The sequence below is a fragment of the Chanodichthys erythropterus genome, chromosome 15 (assembly GCF_024489055.1).
Source record: "Chanodichthys erythropterus isolate Z2021 chromosome 15, ASM2448905v1, whole genome shotgun sequence".
Classification (NCBI taxonomy): domain Eukaryota; kingdom Metazoa; phylum Chordata; class Actinopteri; order Cypriniformes; family Xenocyprididae; genus Chanodichthys; species Chanodichthys erythropterus.
Window position 1 is genome coordinate 15578704 of NC_090235.1, and position 25379 is coordinate 15604082.

At 41.2% G+C, this 25379-nt stretch overlaps 2 protein-coding genes across 4 annotated transcripts; both read right to left on the reverse strand.

Moving 5' to 3' along the window:
• Nucleotides 1-6225: 6225 nt before the first annotated feature.
• LOC137037800 (UPF0500 protein C1orf216 homolog) lies at nt 6226-8470 on the reverse strand. Of its 3 annotated transcripts, none has more exons than XM_067412099.1 (2): nt 8311-8470; nt 6226-7495 (listed from the first exon to the last, which is right to left on the reverse strand). In XM_067412099.1, the coding sequence occupies exon 2, from the start codon at nt 7465-7467 to the stop codon at nt 6514-6516; it is 954 nt and encodes a 317-aa protein (XP_067268200.1). In that variant the 5' UTR covers nt 7468-7495; nt 8311-8470; the 3' UTR covers nt 6226-6513. The 3 variants fall into 3 exon arrangements, with proteins under 3 accessions (XP_067268200.1, XP_067268199.1, XP_067268201.1); XM_067412098.1 differs by having other exon boundaries at nt 8187-8316; XM_067412100.1 differs by lacking the exon at nt 8311-8470 and adding an exon at nt 8171-8295.
• Nucleotides 8471-11567: 3097 nt separating this feature from the next.
• On the reverse strand, nt 11568-25287 carry LOC137002085 (claspin). The gene is made up of 24 exons (XM_067361573.1): nt 24677-25287; nt 24140-24251; nt 22303-22646; nt 22050-22214; nt 21907-21963; nt 21759-21831; nt 19946-20048; nt 19355-19845; nt 19072-19262; nt 18752-18904; nt 18469-18668; nt 18340-18392; nt 17955-18139; nt 15079-15589; nt 14929-14989; nt 14755-14842; nt 14441-14544; nt 14162-14323; nt 13851-13972; nt 13638-13765; nt 13448-13565; nt 13179-13255; nt 12226-12387; nt 11568-11951 (listed from the first exon to the last, which is right to left on the reverse strand). Exons 1-24 carry the CDS (start codon nt 24698-24700, stop codon nt 11835-11837), a joined length of 3801 nt encoding a protein of 1266 aa, XP_067217674.1. The 5' UTR covers nt 24701-25287; the 3' UTR covers nt 11568-11834.
• Between the last annotated feature and the right edge of the window lie 92 nt (nt 25288-25379).

Here is a 25379-nt window from a genome sequence, read left to right on the forward strand (position 1 = left end):
GTTCAGCCTGACTGCTTCGTTAGGACTCATCATTTGCATTCAGATTAATTATCTAATTACCGACAAATGTCCGGCGGCCACCCCGCACTCCGGCTCGTCAGCTCTGCGCCTGTAATTATTTTAATCATTTACTTTCATCTGGAGTGTTCCTGCCATACTTCTGTGTTTAGAGGCCATTCTTAATTACCCTGCCAAGACACTCTTCCCCTCTTTTCATGTGAGGAAAAGGGGCAGAAAGAGAGAGAGAGAGAGAGAGAGAGAGAGAGAGAGAGAGAGAGAGAGAGAGAGAGAGAGAGAGAACCCGATGGGGACAAAATCCAGGAATCTTGACAGCATCATGAAGCTCGGAGCTCTGCTGGTTGTTCACTCTGTTTTCCCCCTTCAACTTCTCTCTGTCTCTGACTCCCCCCCCCCACCCCTCAGCCATCCTTCAGTTCATCTCTCTCTCTCTCTCTCTCTCGCTCCCCCACCCTCCCTCACTTCCTCCAGTTCCCCCTTTATCGCAGGCACACACAGGAATCGCCTCCGGGCCCCAGCGCTCTGACTAATACTCTCTCTCACACTGTGACATACATCATGCGCACGTTCCCGCATCTATTATCTGTTCTGTAAATCTGTACACCTCTCTGTCTTTATTTAGGCACCAGCAGCCCGGCTCTCGTCTGCATCTGGTTTGTGTCTGGTTGTTGTTGGCTCAATTCTCTGCCCTCTCAGCGACTGTGAGACACACGCTGCGCACTGCTGCACATATATAAGCTGTAATTGGGGCCCCCGGCTGTTTAAAGGATTATTCCGACTTTGGAATATCTGCCATTTCATTTTCATTTAGTTTGAACTCATTAACAAGTATCGAAAAATTTGTTTCCCATCATTTGAACATAAACTTGAGCACTGTAATACACATGGCATTTGGCAGGATTTCTGCTGCGTCCAGATAAAAGGATGGTTCACTTGCTCTCTTGTCCTAATTTGAGATCAATTCTTCAGCCGGAGAGTCGAGCGTTACCGGCTCCGGAGGGACTCGTCTGAGTTCGGGGATTATGGACTCGTAGCCCAAGGCTGGTTTGTTAAGAGCAGGACATGTTTTGAACTCAGATTAAGAATATATGTGCTGCATAAGGGAAGCAGAGCAAATTAATAGTATTCATGCTTTTTGTTCAATCGGTGCAGGAGAAATGTCAATCTACTGTGAGATAAAAGGTTCAGAACACTGTGTGTGTGTGTGTGTGTGTGTGTGTGTGTGTGTGTGTGTGTGTGATGGTTAAAAAGATGTTTTAACAGCTATACCTACAAAAAAACTTTGTACCTATTTTTATTTTACTATATTTTTAACCCCAACCAAGACTGGTATCTTTCTTCAATTTCACTACATCATTTTAAACTCTTTCCCCTCACTAAAGTGACAAGTTATCAAATTATGGCTTGAACTCTTTGATTTAGACAGACTTCTTTATATTTTTAGTTATTAAATCGATACTAATCTATTCAAGTTTTGTAGAAAACTCGGAAAGACCCATTTAGTGTGTATTCAAATTGTTACTACAATCTAAAACATGCTGGGTTAAAAACAACCCAAGTTGGGTTGAAAATGAACAAACCCAGCGATTGAGTTAAATGTTTGCTGGACAGTTTTATTGAACTCAAATAACGTTTAAAAATGACTATATGTCTGGCTTAAAATGAACCCAACATAGGTTGAAAAATAAAAATAAGACACATAATTACTAGAGGAAACAATAATAATGAGAAGGTGAACATTTATTAATAAGCAATTTGATATATGTTTATTGTTTAATTATTATTCTTTAAACTTATTAATAAATGTTCATTTCCAACATACTTTGGGTTCATTTTAAGCAAGAAATAGTCCCTTTTTTAAACATTTTTAAAGTTGAGTTAATAAAACTACCCAGCAGGTTGGATAAACATTTAACCCAACCGCTGGGTTAAAACAACCCACTGACAGGGCTTTTAAATAACCCAACTATTTTCTGGGGGTAGTAACATTCTTAGTAAGATTTTTATCAGCCATTCTGACTTTCATGACAAGTAAAAAAGCAATGCAATGTAAACTGAAATAATATTGTAACTGTCCCAAATATACTGTGTATTTCAGTTTAGTAAAAATGTTAAAACGACTTGCCACACTCACTGAAATATATTCATGTCTTCACGCTTTATCTAGTCAAAACTTTGATTCTGAACAAAGGTTGCATGAGGGAATATGGTCAGAGCGTGTTCAACATTGCAATTCCCACATTTGCATTCTTGAAGAAACTCAACGCCGGTGTCACCGGCACCGCTTTCTCGGTTTAATCTGCAATTTCACGGTGCTGAGAGCGGGCCAGGTTGAATTCATTGTTCGGTCCTGTCGTCGTTTAGCGGCGCTTTGCTTTTGTTAAGTGGCAGAGGGCGTCCACAGGACCTGGTCACGAGAGGGACCACTTCATCTGAAGGGGTGAAAAAGAGCAAGCTAAATGGAAGTGACAGCCTCTGAAAAAATTCCTACCGGCAGCTGGGAGGATTTGACATGGCGAGCTCCCCCACCACCGGCCGCCCTGTGACCCCCGTGCCAGGCACACGCACCTGCCGCTCTGAGGCGCGCCTTCCCCGGCAGAGAGATTATCGCGGGGCGTGGTGTGGTCGCGCCGCCCTCAATGAAGTCCTGTGAAAACCCCCTTATGCGTGAAAGAGCCCCCATTCAAGAGCCTTTGTTCAGCACATTTTTATGGGACAACATTGGCCATTATGAGGTGTCGAGATTTACATGGGACTCCATAGAGGGGTATAATCCTTTCAAGCAGCAAACGAATAAAAGTTTAAACCCTCTGTTTTCATATTTATTAGCTGGTTAATGCGGACGAGGCAGCTGATCCCAAACCAACAGGCTTCAGCTCTACAGCCTACTGTTAAACAACCAAAACTGAATAAAGTTGTGATGTTCAACAAACCATCTATCTATCTATCTATCTATCTATCTATCTATCTATCTATCTATCTATCTATCTATCTATCTATCTATCTATCTATCTATCTATCTATCTATCTATCTATCTATCATCTATCTATCTATCTATCATGCATGGAGCCCGAGGCGGTCAGCATCCCCCCGACTCTCTGTCCGAGCGGATTGTTTCCACGCCAGTTGAGAGCTGTGGGCATCTTCACTGTCACACTGCATCATGAGGAGGGAAGGGTGAGAGGAGAGAGGTAAGAAAGAGAGTTGAAAATCTTTCAGGGCACACATGAGAAGGGACATGGTCACACATGATTGTGACTGATATTGCCCCCTCGTGTTGAGGAATGTTTAATGCATCCATACAGATTTAACCTGATGTCATTTTAAACACCTTGAATAGATTTCTTGAGAATTTTATAGTTGCAAATAATTTTATTCTGGAATTGTGCTACAAAAGCAACTTCAAAAGCCTTAAACTGTTGCAGCAGCCTATTAAAACACACTAAAAAATGCTGGGTTAAAAACAACCCAAGTTGGGTTGAGAATGGATAAACCCAGCAGTTGGGTTAAATGTTTGCTGGGCAGTTTTATTTATTGATTAAGCATTACTGTATGTCTGGCTTAAAATGAACCCAAAATAGGTTGGAAATTAAAAATAATAGACACATAGGCTACTAGAGGCAACAAATCAAAAGGTGAACATTTAAGCAATTTAATAAATGTTTATTGTTTAATATTATTCATTAAACATTTTTAAAACACATTAATAAATGTTAATTTCCAACATACTTTGGGTTTATTTTAAGCAAGAAATACAGCAATTTTTAAACAATAGTTGAGTTAAATAAAACTACCCAGCAGGTTGAGTTAAAACAACCCAATCACTGGTTTCTCCATTTTCAACCCAGCATTTTTTTTTTTTTTTGAGTAAAATACCCTGCTTTCAAACAATTAGAAAGTTCGCGTTTCAACAAAATTGCCTACGTTTATGAAATATGTCACAATTACACAAATAAAAATTGAATTTCATTACTAGCCCAGTAGAATCTGGAATGAACAATAGAATAATAAAAGGCTAGTTGATATATATAAGTTGGTCCTTTAAAACAGTAGCTGTCGAAATGTTTGAATCTATCTCATGAGAGAAGCGCTGATGCATATATAAATACAGTTTTGTGTTTGTTGTCACAACGGTGGTAGTTTCTCACTAACTCAAGTTCGGCGTCATATTGCCCTTTATTTTGGGCGCACAGCAGCTCCGCACCGGGAGAAATGCGGCGTTTCATCCTGCAGCACACCCGCGCCTCACTTCATCTCCTCGGGTGGAGAATCTCACCGATGCCGTTATTCGCGCCCAGCGGGATCTTCTCACTCAGCAGTCTGTCCCGCTGCCTACATTATACAGTGTGGCTTTTGACTTGTTCTTATTTTTTTGGATGTTTTCTGGGTGAAGACACACCGAGTCACATCAAAAAACACTGCTATCAGGATCAACAACCAACCCATATTTTCACTCTCAGGCTCGTCCCTAAAATCAGGACAGTTTTAGTACCGCAACGATAAAGGACAGATGAGTTTAATGTTTTCTTCTTGAGTCTGTCCTCATTAAACCCCCAAATTAAAGTCAAAGCAAGAACATGGGGTCTTTAAGTATGTATAATTTTAAAATAGTTTCAATAGATTAAACTTGGATGAACAGACGCTACGAACAGCAAATGTTCACATGAAGAGGTTAATATGGCAATATGCCTCTCAAACGCTTCGTTATACCTGACAGTTAACCGATAAAACATAGCCAAGTACTGCAATTTTTCACTTTATTATAGATTTAAACAGCACAAAACATGTAGTGTTGTTTAAAACATTTAAAACGGTTGACGGTTGCGATTGGCGCCAAAAATTCCGTTGCGCGCGAATTACCTCAACAGACTTCGGCCGGAGAATCACTAAATGATATTCGCTTAAAACGTTAATGTATGATTAAACAATATCCTAAACTGGCATATTATTCCTCTACTTCTTCCACTGTGCTGAGATGAGCTGTAGTTAGCCTGTTTGTTAAACCAGAAATGTTATCCCTTGTAAAACACACGTTTTCTTTAGCATTTTGTGTCTGGTTAATTCTCGCAGAAGTGCTTCGAGACAAAAACGCTTCCAAAGACGTGTAATTCTCTTAGCTCGCACTTTTGCTGGTGTGACAAAGCCAAAGACGACAAACCAAATCATTAAACATGTTAATTCTTCAGTAAAGGGTGTGATAAGCGCACAAGGTTAGTCGCATCAGCTCCCGCATTGGGTGAGAAGAAACCCTCGGATTATCCCTCATTTCGCCCCGGGCTTTTGGCTGCCGAGTCGGACTGGACCTGCCGGGCCGGATTGGACCAGGTGCCCCGAGGCGCGCGATGTCCAAATCCCTCAGGGACACGAACCCGCGCAACTCTCGCCCTGCAGCTCTGCTTAGACTGTGGATTATGGGACAAACACTGGTATCTCCATAAACACTCAGGCACATGCATACACACAGAAGGCCAGACGCTCACAGCCCGGGGCAGCAGAGACTGAGCCGCTGTTCAGATCGACGCAGGACACTTCGATATAAAACTCTCACCAACACTTCTTCTGTGTGATAAGGAGGAACAATCGAACACTGTGTGGTTCTTAAAGAAAGCACTGTGATTAAAGGTCAAGCTGAGGGTCTTGAACACAACAATATCCAGCCTCAGAGCGCAAGAATCGCGTTATATTTTTACTGTCGGAGCTGAATTTGTCGTGCTGTTCTTACCTAATGAACCATTTCAACCTGACTGACTCTTAAACTTATTAACTGGTGCAACCCAATAAAGTCATTGATTTAGTCTCAACATAAATTATTTCATTTTAATTTAATAATGTAGATGTTACCATACACAACAAACAACCCAAGTTGGGTTAAAAATGGACAAAACCAGCGGTTGGGTTAAATGTTTGCTGGGTAGTTTTATTTAACTCAACTATTGTTAAACAATTTGTGCAATTCTTGCTTAAAATGAACCCAAATATATTGGAAATTAACATTTATTAATATGTTTAGTAAATGAAAATATATGAATGAATAATTAAACAATAAACATTTATAAACAAACAATAGTTGGGTTAAATAAAATTGTCCAGCAAACCTTTAACCCAACCGCTGGGTTTGTCCATTTTCAACCCAACTTAATAATCCATGCATTTTTAGGGTTATTTAACAAAGGTGCATTTCACAAAATAACACAATGTGCATTAATTGTTAAATATAATTTATTTTATAGCACACAAAAACATTATATATATATATATATATATATATATATATATATATAGGAGGAGACATCAGGAACCATGCGGACACAGCTGAAGGTGATGTTTCGGAGGATTTTAACCACATTTATGATAGTGATAATGAGGAACATTAGGGCAAAATAGTTCAGACACCCAGGAGGAAATTTGATTGTAAAGGAGGAGATGCACAAAGATCAGTTTTCACATGATAAGAGTCATCAGTTGGTCTCATGACTTTTCTTCGTTTGTCTCTGTTATTGGGCGGCGGCGGCAGCGCCCATGCGCAGAAGCTCTTTCCTGTGTGTGAGGATGATGTCGAAACTGGACTGGAGGCGGTTCTGCTGCTCCTGGACTCGGTTTTGTAAGGTGCGAACCCAGCGGATGAGAGCCAGGCGGCGGTACATGGTCAGCTGGACCTGATGCTTCTCCATCTCCTGTGCCTTAAACCTCTCCCGGTCCTGTAGTGTCCAAACAGCCTCCATAAGGTCCGGAAGCTCGGAACAGGGGTCGGTGTCCGAGTCCGACGAGCCGTCTTCAACTGCGTCAATGCCCTCCAGGCTCTCTCGCCGCCGCTCTGCCTTCTTATCCGCACGGTTCTGGTTCTTCAGGGCGTCTGCGGTCCCATTGTCCGCTGTCGGACGTTCACGGCAGATTTGGTCCCAGATGGAGTTGTGTGCTCCCGTGTCGCCACTCTCCATGCTAAATAGGGAAGAGCTTTCGGACCTGTAGCTGAATTCAAACTCTTCGTCACTAGCCCACTCTAACCCTCCATCCTCCTCTTCGTCATCATCATCCAGTAGTTCCTCTACTTTCTCTCTCTCTCCCAATGCCTGCTCCTTTTCATCATCCGTCACTCTCCTCATCTCTTCATCCATCTTGCCTTCCTCGGCTCCATCCGGAGGGACTCTGCCGCCCATATCGTCTCCGCTCTCAATCTCGGGCAGAGGCTCCAGAGGGCTCCAGCACGGCAGGCGGGACAAGGGCGAGAGCGGTCCAGATCCGTAGTGGTTGGCAGAAAAAGTCGGATCGCGACCCAAAGCTCTTGGACGCACCTGGTTGCGATTTTCATCTCCCGTCATGGGGTCATCATCCTGCCCCAGGAAGTTAAAGTTTCCATCTTTCTCACATTTCTTCTGACCGCTGTGCACCGGTCCGACCGGCGCTTGACCTCCAAAGACGGGGTTCACGGCCCGATCCTGCTGAAGCATTTTCAGTTTTGTTTGAGATTCACTTGCTCTTAGAAAAGGGGAGACAAAAAAGAGTTAGTGATATAGTCTTTATAGGATCCAAAAGCAAAGTGATGCATTAATATACATTTTGGACATGAATATAGTTTCAGACACACAGTAAATATTATCTGTGGCTAAAACCCCTCGCTAATAACAGTTAAAATAATGCATAAAATATTCAGTGGTGCAATTCCACGGCTTGTTCTCCATTTCGGTGACATGAAATATTCAGATGTCCTCTCACAGATATAGTCCACGTAATAACTTCAGGGGCCTGTCAATCACTCGGCGTGACAGCGCTGCGCGGCCATGTGGTGCTGAAGAACAGCATCAGGGTCGCGCGCCTCGGGCGCAAATAATAAAATGATTGAAGACATAAAATCTGCAAGTAGTCCAATTCCGCCCCAAGATCAGGAGCGAAAACGTGTGCTAACCTGAGCGGCTCGGTGCATTTCTGTGTTTAATACTCCAGCTGTAATTATTCACGCGATTCGGCTGGAATATCTCGAAGCGCCGCGTTCAAATAGGAAATTAATGGACATTAAACCTCCGATCAAACGCAGCCTAACGAGGGAAAACGATATCAAATTAAATGTCATCGCGGATTTAGATAATCAGCAACAGTCAATAGCAAAAGCCGAGAAAAACTATCGATAGATTGAGATGAATAAGGTTGGATTACATAAGAGGAGTCTCACCCCATCACGGCTCGACGGATCCACAGAGAGCTCGAACCGCGAAGCTGCGATTTTATTGCGCCGTTACATAAACCGCTGATTGTCAATAACATTCGAGAATCAATTATCAGAAGGATTGTCTTACGGTTAGTTGTCCGTGTTTCGTCCGCGAATAAGATACAGATCCTCCCTGTTTTCCCCTCCTCCGACGAGCCTCTCTGGCGATGCTTCTCTTCCTCCTCTCCCTCCTCCCATCCGCTCTCCTCCCGTGTACCGGACACTGGGCAGTGACTCACTTCCGAAACTGGGAAGGAACCGGTGAAATGAGTGGAAAACAGTGTGGGAAAACCATTTCAAGCGAGGCTTATATGAGTGAGGGAGGGGGCTGGTAAATTAAAGGGTTAGTTCACCCAAAAATGAAAATAATGTCATTAATTACTCACCCTCATGTCGTTCCACACCTGTAAGACCTTCGTTCATCTGTAGAACACAATTTGAGATATTTTTGATGAAATCCGATGGCTCAGTGAGGCCTGAGCAATGACATTTCCTCTCTCATGATCCATTAATGTACTAAAAACATATTTAAATCATGTGAGTACAGTGGTTCAATATTAATATTATAAAGCCACGAGAATATTTTTGGTGCGCCAAAAAAACAAAATAACGACTTATTTAGTGATGGCCGATTTCAAAACACTGCTTCAGGAAGCTTCGGAGTGTTATGAATCTTTTGTGTCGAATCATGATTCGGATCGCGTGTCAAACTGCTGTAATCATGTGACTTTGGCGCTCCGAACCGCTGATTCGACACAAAAGATTCATAACGCTCCAAAGCTTCCTGAAGCAGTGTTTTGAAATCAATCATCACTATAAGTCGTTATTTAGTTTTTTTGGCGCACCAAAAATATTCTCGTGGCTTTATAATATTAATATTGAACCACTGTACTCACATGATTTAAATATGTTTTTAGTACATTAATGGATCTTGAGAGAGGAAATGTCATTGCTCAGGCCTCACTGAGCCATCGGATTTCATCAAAAATATCTGAAGATGAATGAAGGTCTTACGGGTGTGGAACGACATGAGTAATAAATGACAGAATTTTTGGGTGAACTAACCCTTTAAGGTTTTATACCCCCAAAAGATGTCAAAACAAACAATGGAGGGTATTTTAAGCATAATTATATATATTAAAATTTTTTTATATTTATATTTATATATATATATATATATATATATATATATATATTGAAAACCAGGTTTCAAAGTGCACTAAACAAGCAAAATTCGTGATCACGAATTAATTACAATTAATACATCGACAAATCTATCATTATTTATCATTTTATTATGGAATTTAATCACAAATCTCTCACAGAAAAATTGTGTTTTATTTGAAACAACAGTTGACTGTTAGCCAACTGTGAGAGCCTGAGAGGGTCAACAAGCATAGGGTTGCCAGGTCTGCGCCACAAAACTATCCCAATGGCCCCAAACTAGACCCTACCCCAAACATTAAAACTCATGTCACTATTCCTCAAATATATATTTTACAGTCGCTAAAATCACTATAAAAGGAGCTTCCAGTGCCCTTTCTCACAAAACCCATCATCTAGAACAGTTAGTAAAATTTCAATAAGAATTTCAGTCAAATAACATTAGCTTTAACGGTTTAAAATCTGCCCAATTCTGCGGAAAAACCTCAGACTTGGCAACCCAGAGTTGCTTGAGATTGCAGATTTTGCCAGAAAAGTTAAGACACTTAGTTTTTAAAAACATTATATAATATCTCTTTCAGGAGATGTAGGCTAAATAAACCCTCGTCATCAGACAAGAGAAGAGCAACCATTTTACAAACAGGTTTATCTCCCTTAAAGGGATAGTTCACCCAAAAAGTTAAAATTCTGTTCATCTTTTGCTCACCCTGCTGGACACAAAATATGATATTTAGAAGAATATGGGTAACCAAAAAGTTGACGGACCACACTGACTTCCATATTATGGAAAAAAAAAAATTACTATGGAAGTCATCAACTGTTTGATTACCAACCTTCAAAATATATTTTGTGTGTTCAGCATCAAGAAATAAATTCCTACAGGTTTGGAACAACATGAGGGCGAGTAAATGATGATGTTCATTTTTGGGTTACACAGTAGCTATCCCTATAATGGGCCAGCAGTTGTTGTTGTAGGTCTGTGATGGCTCATCATGAGGCACTGTGTGACTGTTTTGGTTCTTGCACATCAGACAGACTCAGTAAGTACATTCCCTCCCTATCCCATGACAAGCAATTGCTGGAGACAGAAACGAGCTCTCGTCTCCCCCTCCTCGCTCCGTCCAACAACATCCCCATTCAAGTGTCGCACCTTCAGGCTGTCTCTAGTCTCACCCCCCTTCCATCTCTCAATAATAGCCTTAACACATGAAAAATACATCAAATAAAAAGCCTGCCTGCGGCTTCGTCACATGGAAAATCATCTACATCAAGCAAACAATCCGGGGAAGGAACGGGAATGAAGATGAGAGCAGGAGAAGCTTGAAGTCGCCTCAGAAAATCAAGAGCTTTAACACTTGCTGTACGAGTTCAAACGTTACAGGTCCGGAGCAAGAAAATACCACTAAATAACGAGAAGCCACACACATGATCACTTGCAGTAAAAGCACGCCGTTGCCAGAAAACAAGCAGTTGTTTGGATGCGAGCAGCCTGCAGTTATGACCCATTTCCCTCAGTTCAGCTGCACGTCTCCAGTCCCAGCGGTTTGAGCAGTGACAGAACCCTGAGGGACTCGCTCCGGCACTGCTGTCACACGCCAGCTCGCAGATCCAGTGTGGCAGCTACTGCACATTCAACCAGCTGCCCAGGAGCCACACACACACACACACACAGAATTAGTTTTCTAGTTTGACAAGGTCAATTATCTTCAAAAGAGCATGTTTTAGAGATCATGGGTTAAAATAAAATGGAGGCTCAACATGTTGCAGGAAGCAAAGCTTAGTTTAAATGCACGTCACAGATGAACACACAATTCTCCAGCAGATCTTAGTATTCTCTAGACAACAGCAGTGGATCTCAACCCCTCAGTGTCCGCAACAATATTACAATCTCAACCTCATATGTAGAGCTTGGCATGACTAGAAAGATGTACATCCATTATAAAATAACCAAATAAGTGGTCAAGTCATCTTGAATGTCTCTTAGAAGTGCGTTGAGGCCCTCTAGTGGGCCCCGGACCCCTGCGAGACAGCCTGAAGAAAGGTTGGAGAGAAAAAAAAAAGAAAGAACCCTTTGCTCCAAACCTAGAGGCTCGGAAATAGCTGATTAGAATCACTCACAAAACCCAGTCAGAATCACTGATAACACGACATTCGTCTGGTTAAACTTCATTTAAAGCAGGTTAAAGGAGAAATTCACAGCCTGAGGGAAAAAGCATGAAATGCAGTAAAAATGCATATAGCAGCGATGACTTAAAATTCACTTTAATTTACAATTTTATAAAAACAAATAAAATTCCATCACAAGAAATCACATTATGTACATGATACAAAGAGCCTAAAAGAAAGCAAGCTATAAACGTTTCCGGATCATCAGGGCATTTAGTATGGACAATGGGACAAATATAACTGTACTAATTGTTAGTAATACTGGGAAGGTTGGAAGAATCTTCAGTTCTCCAGAAAGCTGAAAATACTCCGTGGAGGTCCTGAAGGTTTGAGGGCGTTTGTGAGACACGGGCGTTTAGCAGCAGGTGCAGGAGAGTCCGTCTGTCCTCTCTTCTTCATCTGTGAAGACATGATTCACCATTATACAATAAAGCTTCATCTTTAGTGTTGAGACACCTTGAGTTTAGTGTCTTAAATGATCAACAATCATTCTAAGACTACAGCGCCATCCAGTGGCACAACTATTAACTACATTCAAGAATTACGCATTAAAGAAAACTCTCAAGATTTCCTTTTGCTAAAACAATAAATAAATAAATCCTGGCTCTGGTTTGTTTCCACAAATGTAAAATATTCTTGTAAAGTGTAAATGACATGTTCAAACGAGTCGTACCGGTTTCCTGGGTCCCTCTGATGCAGGGGGCTGTTTTTCCGGCGACAGGGTTTGGAAGAGGAAACCTCGAGAGTTACGAGGGGCCAGAGGGTTACTGTCAGAGATGGACGCCAACTTCTGCAACACGGCGCGAGGCTGACTGAGTAATGAGCCTCTCTTGACCTGGAGACAAGAAAAACACGCAATCAAGCATTGCTATAAGAAATACTTTAAAACGGCACTCAAATAGAGTGCAACAGTTTTCAGCGGCGCCGATTCCGGAAGTGGTTTTTCCATTCATTTCTCCCATTTGGATTTAAAAAAAATAAAAAATAAAAAATAAAGGGTAATAGTTTGTAGATGGTTGCCTTGATTCAAGGCCTGAGTATTTGAAAATCAGGACGAAAGACAAAAACAATACTGAAGTGAACAGCTTTAGTGACGGAACTACAACCCCATGAAGCATTGCACACAGATCAATCAAATTAAAAATGATGAAGATATATAAAACTACTTATTTAAAAATGTTCATTGTATACAGCTATATTTAAAGTTAAGTTCATATATATACAGTATATATACATATATAGCGGATGAACGATTGAACAGCCAATCAGAATCCATCCTGCTTTAAAGAGCTCAAGCATTTAAAGCGACAGAACAAAACTGCAGCGCTTATGATAAACAGTCCGCTGGTGTGAACGCTGATATAGTCATTGTTCTTGGTGTGAAATGGCATTTAAACATGACTTTAAAAAATAAGTTGAAATAAATCAGACTAACGACTTCAACAGAAGCAAATAATATTGATTTATAACCTCATGTCTTTAACTGTTAATAATTCATTATATAATTTCACTCATTTCCATATGGAGAAAATGAACAGAAGTTTTACTTCTGGACCCCGACTGTTGCACTCTATAAACTAAATTTACACAGGAAGTAGAGAACAGGAGAGTGCTGTGGTTACTGACCGCAGTGGGCTGAAACGGCTTTCTGAACTGGTTGGTATTGGGAGCCGCTTTCTCCTGCAGAGGAACAGCTGGAGCGTCTGTAACCCGGTGAAAAACAACAATTCAGTTTAAATATCTGACTTTTATTTGTCCAGCAGAATGTCCAAACAAATAAACCAGCTCTACAGTGGGTCAAACACGCCACAGAAAACCTGAAATAAGTGAATATTGATCCTGAAATGCAAGTTTCGCTAGTTCTTGTTAAGAGAAATGTCGGTGCATGTGGGCACCTCTCTTCTGAAGGGTCTTAGCCGTTAGCTTCTTGGCGAGCTTCATAAATTGACTGTCCTCTTCTCCGATCTTTTCTTCGTCGTCTGCATCCTCTCCCTTTTTGGCCTGAGCTTCAGTCTACAGGACAGAATCAGAGTCAGACCAGATCGACACGATCATGAACACAAAACAGATTTGCTTCAAACACACCTGTTCTCTCAACCACTGTTCCCTCTCCAGCCGCTCTTTACGTCTTTGTATTTCCATTTGATCTATTTGTTCATCTTCCTCTTCCTCATCTCCATCAGGACCCATTCCACCGAACTCAAAGTTATCATCTGGTCAAAACAGAAAACCTGAATGAAAGCAGCTGACTGGAGTAGACTGACGTGTTTAAGCGCTGTACACACAAGCTGAACTCACCGATGTTTTTCCAGCGGAAACGACGAGCTCGTCCAGGTCCGTCAGAATGCAGATCTCCATCAGCGAGGTAACGCTCCTGATAAAGCCGCAGTTTTCGCTTATCATCATCCAAGATCTGCTTCCTGTAGGGAGAACATAATGAGCCTCAAGCTCAGTACCTCTTTCACTAGGAACATGACTCCCCCATGTGGCACATTGATGTAACAACAATTTCTAGCAGCAGCACTTCATTCAACTGTACAAGGCTCGCCTGTTCCAGCACATACTCAAGAGCAACTCCAAGTCAGTGGAGGGTTAAGATCATTTCTTACATGTGAATTTTGTTAACTTGGTCCATCAGTTCCTCATCAGATGGCAACTCTTCCTGTATCTCCTCCTCCTCGTATTCATCACCACCATCATCATCCTCATCCTCACTGCCCACATCACTGCCGGACAGCTCTGCCTCGGATTCCACAAACTGTGCCATATGGCTGTTGGGACACAAATATACACATAAAATGTGTTTGTTAGCAATAATTCCCTCTAAAATGCGTTCAAATATTGCTTACATTATTCAGAAATCTCTCTGAAATCCAAAATAGACCTACATTTTCTTCTTGCCAGGGCGTCGCCCAAAAACTGCTTCCCGTTCCTCATCCTCTTCATTCTCAGTTTCCTCCTCTTCAGTATCTGATTTATTCTCATTTTCCTCCTTAAAATAAAAACAAATTGTTAACAGCACAAACTGATAGACATTCACACGTTTAGCTGCAGTATGTAGTAATAATAATAATAAAAAAAAAAAAGACCTAGACACGTTTTCTGCACAAACAGGAAGTCCCAGCACAACCTCACACCACAGGTTGAACTAATGTCGCCACACTGGGCAAAGAAAACTGAGTACTTTATATTTATGGAGCACCTTTTCACTGAGGCTGTCCACATCTGACAGGAGCCGGAACTCACAGTCGGCTTCCTCCTCCTCTTGTTCTTCAATTATGTTCTTGTTCCTGTCCATATGAGCGCAGTTATTAGCATTAGAAAGAACAAAACACAAATCTGAGGCTGAACCAGAATCCCAATTATAGCTTGGTACCTGTTTGTTTCAGAGGGCTTTTCAAAGGTAGGACTGGAGACCGATCGCAGTGAAGAAGCAGCTAAAGAGGTCATATAATATAGTTTGTTACCTACAAAACTTGAACATGTCTCCATTCACCTTCAGAATACACAACAAAGCAAGACTTACACGGGCTTCCAGTGAACTTGCCAGAGCAGAGAGCCAGCAGCTGGTCCATGTCTGCCTCAGAGCTGCCGTGACTCTCTCCTCTTTGCTCTTCTGGCTCCAAGGTCTTGCTCTTCTCCCTGGGCTTCTCGACTGTTTCCTCAGGCTGTGTGGTAAAAGCTCCAGAGCACAGTCCCAGCAGCTCGTCCTCTGCTCCAGGCTGGGTCCGCCCTGATCCGAAGGCCCCTGAGCACAGCCCCAGGAGCTCTCCCATGTTAGCGTCCATGGCGTTTTCATCGAGGCTGTCTAGTATAAGCTGCCGTTTGTGGGAACGGCTGGGCACACCGCGAGGGCCGACGTTTAGAAAGCCATCGGCATCCAGTAGCTGGGAGTGCGTGTCCTCCTCCAGTGAGAAACGACCCTGGGAATCTCCGGCCGGAGGGACGGCAGACTCGCTCGGGGAAGAGGGAGCATAAAGGTCTTGAGAATCCTCCACAGGGAGCGAGAGGGAAGGTTCGGACATCTTACCCGAGCTCTGAAGAAGAAGATTAGACATTAACACTCTGAGGTCTAAAAACGCACCGGCGCGTTTTGCAGGTTTTTTTTCACATTGCAGCAAAACAGACTTAAAATACTCCATCATTTTTTGTCATAGAGACATAAGTAATATATCAATTGAAACTATAAAATATCTTCTTTTATTTGTGTACACTCAGAGTAAAAACACAATGTTGTGCTTTTTGTAAAATAAAGAAAACTAACATGATGCGTGATCTCTCCTCTCCCTCTGAACGAACTCCAATCTGATAGTTCTCAGAAAATGAACTGTAACTTAGTGAATACTAATCACAGAAAAATTACACTTATGTCTAAAAAAACGTTAAGATGTCAGGTTTTAAATCATGGAAGTCAAATCGAAAACAAACCTTCTGTGTTTATGTAATCTGTATGAAAAGAGACACATGTCAGAAATCCGTGATTCAGCTCATTATCCGCTAATGCGGCCACGCCCACGGAGCCAGCGCTATTCAGACGCAAATTCAGTCAATACATGCATTCATGATCTCAATCGTGTATTTATTGTCTTGAAAAGTGTTTATCTGGATGTAAAAGTCATGGTTAGCGATCTCTAGAAGACATGCAGTTACTTCCTGTTTACTTTTCTTCTACAGATGAATTTTAAAAGAGTTTTTGTTTTTTTAGCGCCCTCCGGCTGCTGTATGTATTGGAAACTCCATTCATGGAATATCCTCTTCTTCTTTTAGATGAATTTGTGGACTAAAAATACACAGAGCGCCCTCCGACTTCAAGGATGAATTGAAAACACCAGCGCTCATAGTAATGACAGTGAATATTAAATAAAAATAACTCCTCTGTATAGAAAATTGACATAAGCATATGAGAATCCATTATTTCTCCAAATGTGCATGCTTTTAAACTAAAAGCCTATATTCAGACTCTTTGCATCACAGAAATACATTGTATTTTAAAGTATAATCTAAAACCATTACTTTATATTGTAATAATATTTTTCTGTATGTTTCATATATCATAATGAGCTTGAGACATCACAGAAGGAAATGCCTCATTAATATGCAAGTCATTTCAGCTCATTACTATCCAATTCTTTTGTCTTCTCAGGTGAGAATGGCCCATTTTCAGTGGTGATTCACGCCTCCTCGCATACTGTGTTTCTTGGCAAAAAGTGTCTTACAAAAACTAAATCAATATATTGTTTTATATGAAGGAGTAGGCAGCATAATTTTTACATAATTTTGAAGCAAAAACTCTAGTCTACAACCTCCAATACCCTAAAGTCTTGTGGACACAGATTTACTATATTTTTTTTGGCCTTATTTCAGTGACTGAAGTTTTGTTTTTTCAATAACCACGCATAAATGTTATTCCTTCAAAAACACAAACATGTACATACATGTTCCTCACATATTATTGTAGCCTAGTTTGTGCTGAATACAGTGTAATGACACTTTTGTCACTTATATGTTTATGAACAAATGAAAAAAGCACAAATATCAGGGCATGTCAAAACTTCTCCAAGCCCAAAATCAGCCTCAGACTCCAGAGGGTTAAGAACCTGTTAAATTATTCTGATTCAAGATTACAAGAAATGTGACTGCACCTTAATAAGTATTCACAATCATCCTAAAGATTGTGCAAATGAATTCAGAGAGAGTTTTCCTGATAAATTTCTCTCCTCCATGTCATCCAAGATGTTCATGTCTTTCTTTCTTCAGTCGAAAAGAAATTAAGGTTTTTGGGGAAAACATTTCAGGATTATTCTCCTTATAGTGGACTTCAATGGCCTCCAAACGGTTAAAGGTCATTGACGATCAAACGATTGGTCATTTTCGAAAAAATACATCTGTATATGCTTTATAAACACACATGATCGCCTTCTAAGTGCTTCCCCCAAAACCATATTTCCGTATTCCCCAAAAGGTTTACGCAGTATGTCCCTATTCTACTTACGGAACGAACGCAGCGCCAGTTACATTTTTTCCCGCAAGTAGAATAGGGAAGGTGTAGGACATACAGTGTAAACTTTTTGGGGAATACGAAAATGTGGTTTTGGCGGAAGCACTTAGAAGGCGATCATGTGTGTTTATAAAGCATGTACAGATGTATTTTTTCAAAAATGACCAATAGTTTAGCTAGATAAGACTCTTATTCCTCGTCTGGTATCATTTAAAGCCCTTTGAAGCTGCACTGAAACTAAACTGAAAACCTTCAACCCATTGAACCCCAGTGAAGTCCACTATATGGAGAAAAATCCTGGAATGTTTTCATCAAAAACCTTCATGACATGGGGGTGAGTAAATTATCAGGAAAATTGTATTTGAAAGTGAACTAATCCTTTAAGTCAAGTAAGAGCTCCTCACCTTCGAGGCAGAGCCGAGGAAGCTGGGTCTGAAGAGGCAGGGAGAGGGAGAGCGGAACACGCTGTTGGACAGGCCTCTTCCTGCAGCTCTGTTGACCGGCTGATACGATGGGATCATCGAGCCCATCAGCTCAAAACTACTGTTATGACTGCTGTCCTTCGCCAAAGAAAGGGTGTCATCTTCCTCTGTGAAGAGAACTGAATCTCAGTCTGATGACATATTTGATACTACAGGTGTGACCAGAACAAGTAAAATAATACTATAATTAATAAGAAATACTGATAATAATAAAAAATAGGGTTGGACATTGAAAATTTCATGATTCGATTCCATTGCAAGACTAGAGTTTACAGTACGTCGGGCGTTTAATATCATACACACTCACCCATTTTATTGTCTGCTTCATTGGCAGCAGCTTCTGACCTTCTTACACCATCCCTGGACAGAACAACACATTCAGTTAGTATGGACTACAGAGAGCGTGTTGCAGCCGGATTATGAAACGAAGACGTACCCGGTGCGGGAACAGGAGTTGCCAGCAAACAGCATCAATGTTCCATCAGTGTCTGCTGGAGATGGAGAGGGACTCTTGAATCCTGGGGAGGGGCATGTTTTCACCGAAACTTCATCTTCACCTTCCTCCTTGTCCAATGCCTCCTCTCCATCCTCCTCCTCTTCATCATCACCACCATCCCCTAACAATTCATCAACACCCTGAAAAGGAATGAAACAAACTTTAATATATATGTGACTATGAATTAAGAGAAGTCACAACCAGTAATGCCCATTTCTAGTACCTCTTCATCCTCTGACTCCGTCATCTCTGCTTCCTCTTCCTCGTCACAATCCTCATTGTCAAGGCGATGCAGAGCAGCTCTGCGCTCCCTCTCCTCCTTCCTGCGGATGGCCATGGCTTGTTGCAAGCGAGACTTCAACAACACCAGTTTCTCACCAAAAAAAAAAAAAAAAAAAAAAAAAAAAAGTAAAGAAAGAAGACATTACAAAAGCGTCTATACCTGCAAATCAAAGCATTCTGGCAAGTTGAAAAATTTAGGAGTGCATAAAATAACTTTTAGGGAAGCAATGAAAAGCCCTGTGTGGAAAACGTAGTGATTGTACCTGGTTTGACTTTTGCAGGCTCGTCCTCTCCCTCGTTGACAGTGATCGTGATTGATTCAGAGAGTAGCTCTTCCTGTCCTGAGGGGGCGCTGTCTTTCCTCACCACATTCAGCTGCAATGTGCGCTCCCGTTTAGGGCGAGGAGCAGGCAGGATGTGCTTCATGAAGCGTTCCTGTAGTGCTTTCAGAGCTGCATCACACACACACACACACACACACACATTAAATCGTCAAATGAAAGGGTGAAGCAAATTAAAACAATCATCATATCCAAAATCTCACCTGGGTTCTCTTGAGGCGGCTCCAACTGGACAAAAGCACCATCATCTGCACACAACTTTGCCACAGGAGGAGGATCTAGACCAAGCTCTCTTAGTCGGGCTAGTTTATCCTTTCGAGGTTTGATCACATGAGGGGAAGTCTGAGCCTGATCGACTGAGACCTGTTGCTTTTCTTGTTCCTTGTCTGAATGTTTAGCTCCCTCGGATTCTTGCTCGACGGGAGCATCTTTCTCTTGACCCACAGGTTTGGGTTCGTCAGTGCTCATTTCATGTTCTACTTGTGCTTCGTTGGAGGTCTGTGGTTTGCCATCGTTACCAGGATCATCCTGGCGAGTGCTGGTGTCCGTGTCTTCTGGAGGCAGTGATGTGGCGGACGACTGGTTATCCAGAGATGACTCTGCTGGAGGGCTGAAGTCCTGCTGAGGTGTTGTGGGTTGGTCTGGAGGTAGATGTGCAGTAGTCTCTAAAATACAAGCCTGGTACTTGGCAGACCTTGAGGACGGGTGAGAAAGTGATTATATTGGTTATTTATACTGTAATAATGTATTCGAGATAAACGAGTTCAGAACTGATAAGACTTTAAATCTCATACTTGAGCAAAGCCATGGCAGGACCCTCTGGACGAGGTCTTCTCTTGAAGAACTGGTCGATACTTTTGGGCTCAGGCATGTGATACGGCAGATTGAGCATGGACTCTGCAAATGTGTAAGAGAATCTCAGAAATTAATTATTTTATTATTATTATGATGAGGTGATATTTGGCCCATCTACACCTCCATTTAAGTTTGGAGTAAGATTTGTTTGTTTGTTTTTTGGAAGAAGCGTCTCAGAAGGCTGCATTTATTTGATAAAAAAAAAAAAAAAAAAAAAAAAAAAAAGGTAAAATACTATTACAATGTAAAATATTTGTTTCTTATGTGAACATATAGTAAAGTGTAAATTATTCCTGTGATCAAAGCTGAATGATGATTTGCTGCTCAAGAAACATTTATGATTATTATCAATGTTGTAAACATTCAGCTCCATATTTGTTTTCATGATTCTTTGATTAATAGAAAATTCAAAACAACAGCATTTAATTGAAAAAAGAAATTATATATTTATATATATTTGTGGTGGGCATAGATTAATTTTTTTAATCTAGATTAAAATGGCTTATTTGAATTCTGCCGAAGACATTCAGAATATGTGAGATACCCAAATTGTCCCTGTGTCCCAATGTCCGTACTATCCATCCTAAATACTATGTGAGATTAAAATAAGTGTGTCCCAAAGCATAGTATGTTGAAAAGTCCCCAGATGGTCTACTATTTCCGGTAGATTTTTCAAAGTGTGGATCCGTGCACACCATAATGGCTAATATTGCCCACAACCCATTGCGTGTTGTATGAGGATTCAGTTCAGAACTACAAACACGAGTAAAAAGTGTTAAAAAATACAAAACATGGCGAATTTGCACGATCGACGTTGAGAGGTTGTTTGAGTGACTAATAATCAGTTCAAACTGATAGAAAATATTTATTTAATGTTATATGTGTTATTTTTCATCTGCAAATGTGGACTTTTATAAAGATCTGATTGGCCATTAAGTTTTAAATGCATCATTATGCATTAATATGAGGAGAGTTCTCCACATGAAAGACTCGCGACTGCAGATCAACGTGCTGCATTTCTCTCCGACACGGCAGGAAATGAGCTAAATGAAATGTGGAGGATGTAAGATGATTGACAGGCCAGTTTACGGTGACAGGATGCGACAGAGAGCAAAGACGCAATTGTATGACATGATAGTATGTCCCAAAGCTTGTCTACTCTTTTGCTACACACTCAAAAGTACGTACTTTTTGTTCACAGAAAGAGTATTGAGCTGAGGCGCTACAGCAATCTGTCACGACACATTAAAGAGCCACAAAACAGTTTTTATCGTTTGAATTTCTTAAACTACAGTTTTAAAGCTGGGACTTTGTTTAATATCATAAGTAACCTGCTCTTGTCTGTCGACGTGTTGTCAGTGTCCTCTTTGCTCCGTGATGCATTTATCACTGTGTGTGGCGTGACAGCGCCGGGGCTTATCGGACAAAGCAACAGTAACTAAGGGGGCGGGTCTTTGCGAAGGGTCAATTCGGCTAGGTATACATCCGCACTAAACTATCAAGGTGAACGTCATCATAGCTTGCGTAGAATAGACCCAGCTCCCAACCCAACTTTGAGAATAGATTAACGGCGATATTTTTTTTAATCGCCCGATAAGAGTCTCACGTTAACGTCGATAACGGCCCACCACTAATATATATACACACCCCCCCCATAGACCAGGAGTGTATGTCTGTTAGTTTGACATTCGGACTAAAGCGTGACTGTAACTGCACTTATTAAACACTGAGCAGGTGTGGCGTCTGACTGACCTCGCACCAGTCTCTGACTCTCACTGTGAAGCTGCTTGATTGCCTCCTTGCTGGCTTTTGCTGCTTTCCTCTCCTGAAAACACAATTTGTTCAGTAAAAACACAAGTTAACACAATCACCGAGAGCGTGTGACATTGAGCACTCCCACCTTTCGCTGTGGCTTGTTCTCTTGCTCCTCGTCTCCACTGAACTCAGACAGATGAGGCTATAGATAAATAATAAATAACCATTAGTAACACATTCAGATTTGTGTAGTCCGTCTCAACATGGAAAACTGATTTCTGCACTCACTTTGTGATTGGCCTTCTTTCTCACAGCTGATCGGATGGCATCTAGAGACTCTTCCTCTTCACCTTCCAACTGATGGTCAGAGTCTTCCTCTAACTGGGCATCAAACAGATCCGAGTCTCCCAGCAGACAGCCGCTGTCATTAAGTGCTTTGGTCGGAAGGGCCTCCTTAAAACGGGGAAAAAAATAAATGGAAGTGAATAAAATAAAAATTGCTGTGAAACGGTCACGGTTGTTAAATGATCTAAACACCCACCTCGGTTTTCTCTTTCAGTCGTTTTATAAGTGCAACATTACGTTTCTCTTTTTCTTTGCGTCGTTGTGACTTCTCCCGCTTTTTCTTTGCTTCTTTTGGTTTGACTTGAACTTCTGCTTTCTCAGGCTCACTCTCATCACTATCCATTGAGATACGAGACACTCGTTTCCCTCGCTTCTTTTTGAGGTTCTCCATCTCCTCCGTCTTCGTCTCCTCATCGCTGGACTCGGACAGAACCAGAGCATTCTCCATTCCGGCCTCTTCCTGCTCCCCGTCGCTGTCACTGTCCTGCAGTGCTTTCCGAGAGCGTCCCTTCCGACTGACGGCGATATCTTCATCTGAATCTGGAACACAATGGTTGGATAAAGATCTATTATACACAATATATTTTAGGCATTACTAATGAAAATTAAATTTTGCTCATTTATCAAGGCAGTGGGGATGCGTCAAATCCTCAAACAGTTCTCTACTAAAGGCGTTTCACACCTGGCTCGTTTGGAGCGTTTGTTTCAGAACCTGGTGCATTTTCTCCCTCAGTTTGGTTCATTTAGGCATATACGAACAAGGGAATCGCGGATCCGCACCAAAATAATCGGTCTGTAATCCCCTGAACGAGGTTCGCTTGTGGTGAGAAAGCCAACTGAAACTTGGTTGGATGAACATATTTCAGAACGGTCCACAAAAATACAGATGAAGTGACCGATGACCACTAGGAGCTGAATCCTGGAACATAAACAGGTGCACACACGCTGACCAATGAGAGGAGAGTTTACTCGCACTTGATACATATTAACTCGTTTTGGTCCATTTAGAAATGTTGCCTTGTGAACCGAAGCAAGAAGAACATTGCAACAATTTTAATCCTCATTTCAGAACAAAGCAAATGATCTAAAGGTGTTGAAACGCCACGTTATCTTAAAGTCGACATGAAACGGAAGTTGCGATTGTGTTTTCTTCCATAGTGTGATGTATACTCAATTGAAACGGCTACTACAATATTCCATAAAATAAGTGTCAATTTATATTTGATGATGACTTTAGTCAGGGTTAGTTCACCCAAAAATGAAAATAATGTCATTAATTACTCACCCTCATGTCGTTCCACACCCGTAAGACCTTCGTTCATCTTCAGAACACAAATTGAGATATTTTTGATGAAATCCGATGGCTCAGTGAGGCCTGCATAGCCAGCAATGACATTTCCTCTCTCAAGATCCATTAATGTACTAAAAACATATTTAAATCAGGTCATGTGAGTACAGTGGTTCAATATTAATATTATAAAGTGATGAGAATATTTTTGGTGCGCCAAAAAACCCCAAAATAACGACTTCTATAGTGATGGCCGATTTCAAAACACTGCTTCAGGAAGCTTCAGAGCGTTATGAATCTTTTGTGTCGAATCAGCGGTTCGGAGCGCCAAAGTCTCGTGACTTCAGCAGTTTGACACACGATACGAATCATGATTCGACACGCTGATTCATAACGCTCCGAAGCTTCCTGAAGCAGTGTTTTGAAATCGGCCATCACTATAAAAGTCGTTATTTTGGGGTTTTTTGGCGCACCAAAAATATTCTCATCACTTTATAATATTAATATTGAAGCACTGTACTCACATGAACTGATTTAAATATGTTTTTAGTACATTAATGGATCTTGAGAGAGGAAATGTCATTGCTGGCTATGCAGGCCTCACTGAGCCATCGGATTTCATCATAAATATCTCAATTTGTGTTCTGAAGATGACGAAGGTCTTAAGGGTGTGGAACGACATGAGGGTGAGTAATTAATGACATTATTTTCATTTTTGGGTGAACTAACCCTTTAACCCTCTTACCCTGTTGGTCCTCAGTGATCATGTTGGTGTCAATCACAGCGTCCTCCAGCGGTGAACCCATGCCACTGTCTGAATCACTCTCAGCTGTTCGTCTTTCATTCAGATCTACAGGCTACAAAATATAACATTTGAAAAGCACGTTTATATTATTTTGACAGACTAACGGTGCAAAATAAAACCAATAAAGTTCAATTTGATCGCTTTTGAAAACACAAGAGAATGTAAATATCGTTGGTGACTACATAAATATCACAAGTAGAAAGTTACCAACACTGTGTTTAGTGCTCCTTCAGTCTGCTGTAAACACTACATAGAATATAATACTAATAAATTAAATAACGAGCAGAATCCCTCTGGCCTCAGAGAACAGGGTGAACAGCTAAGCTGGCTAGCTAAACACAGATAACCTGATGAACTCATTCAAACTTTCAATCACCTGTTGGGTGAACTAGTTTTCAACATGTACTTGTTCGCCGAATATAGTCATTTATGTGTATTTTGTTAGCATTTCGCGGTTATTCGGCTCGGATACGTTACCCGCTCAGAGAGAAGAGAGCTCATCTTCAGGTCGAGTCTCGAGCTTCACGCGGTACAAACTACATCAATCGCACGAGGCAGTCTCTCCAAAGACGTATAAACATAGAAAGCGCAATCTTTATATTCAGAGCTTCATCAAGTCAAAAGGTAAACGTTATTTTTACAGCGCGAACACATACACAACCATCTCCCGCCCGATGAACGACTGAACTTCAGCCTTCGCGCGCTGAGCTCGAGCGCTTTTCTTTAACTGTCTCCGTCATTCTTTTCGAGCCTTGCTATTGGATGAGCGGTTGTTGGGCACTCTTTGGGCTGTGCTGATTGGACAGGATTGTCAGCACTGAAACACCAATAACGCGCAGGATTGGTCAAAGCTGACTGTAAATGGACAACAACAGAGTTCCAGCAAAAAAGGCGTTATTTCCCTCAGAAAACATTAAATGCGCTTAATGTGCTTAATGTTAATATATCAAATAAACAAAAGTGAAAAATAAAAGTTGAGTGTTTATCAGTTATTAGGGCTTTTTAAAATTCACAATATTCGATATTATTAATCAATACACGTACCAAATGTGACTTACAACAGAAATTAGAGAAGATTTTCCCTGGATTTAGATGCTCAACTGAACCATGTGGCGTTCCTAAAATTAAATTACGTATTAAAACATCACAATTTGTGGATTAATGAACCTCACCGACCAAA

Bases quoted from the DNA above. Each gene is read 5' to 3' on its own strand.
- LOC137037800 (XM_067412098.1), bottom strand. From the start codon at position 8,278: ATGTTATTGACAATCAGCGGTTTATGTAACGGCGCAATAAAATCGCAG. The intron at 7,496-8,186 runs GTGAGACTCCTC...CCCTTTTCTAAG, and splicing joins ATCCGTCGAGCCGTGATGGG to AGCAAGTGAATCTCAAACAA.
- LOC137002085 (XM_067361573.1), bottom strand. From the start codon at position 24,700: ATGAGCTCTCTTCTCTCTGAGCGG. The intron at 19,846-19,945 runs GTATGAGATTTA...CCCGTCCTCAAG, and splicing joins CCTGCCATGGCTTTGCTCAA to GTCTGCCAAGTACCAGGCTT. The intron at 13,973-14,161 runs GTAAGAAATGAT...TTCTCCCTACAG, and splicing joins CAAGTTAACAAAATTCACAT to GAAGCAGATCTTGGATGATG.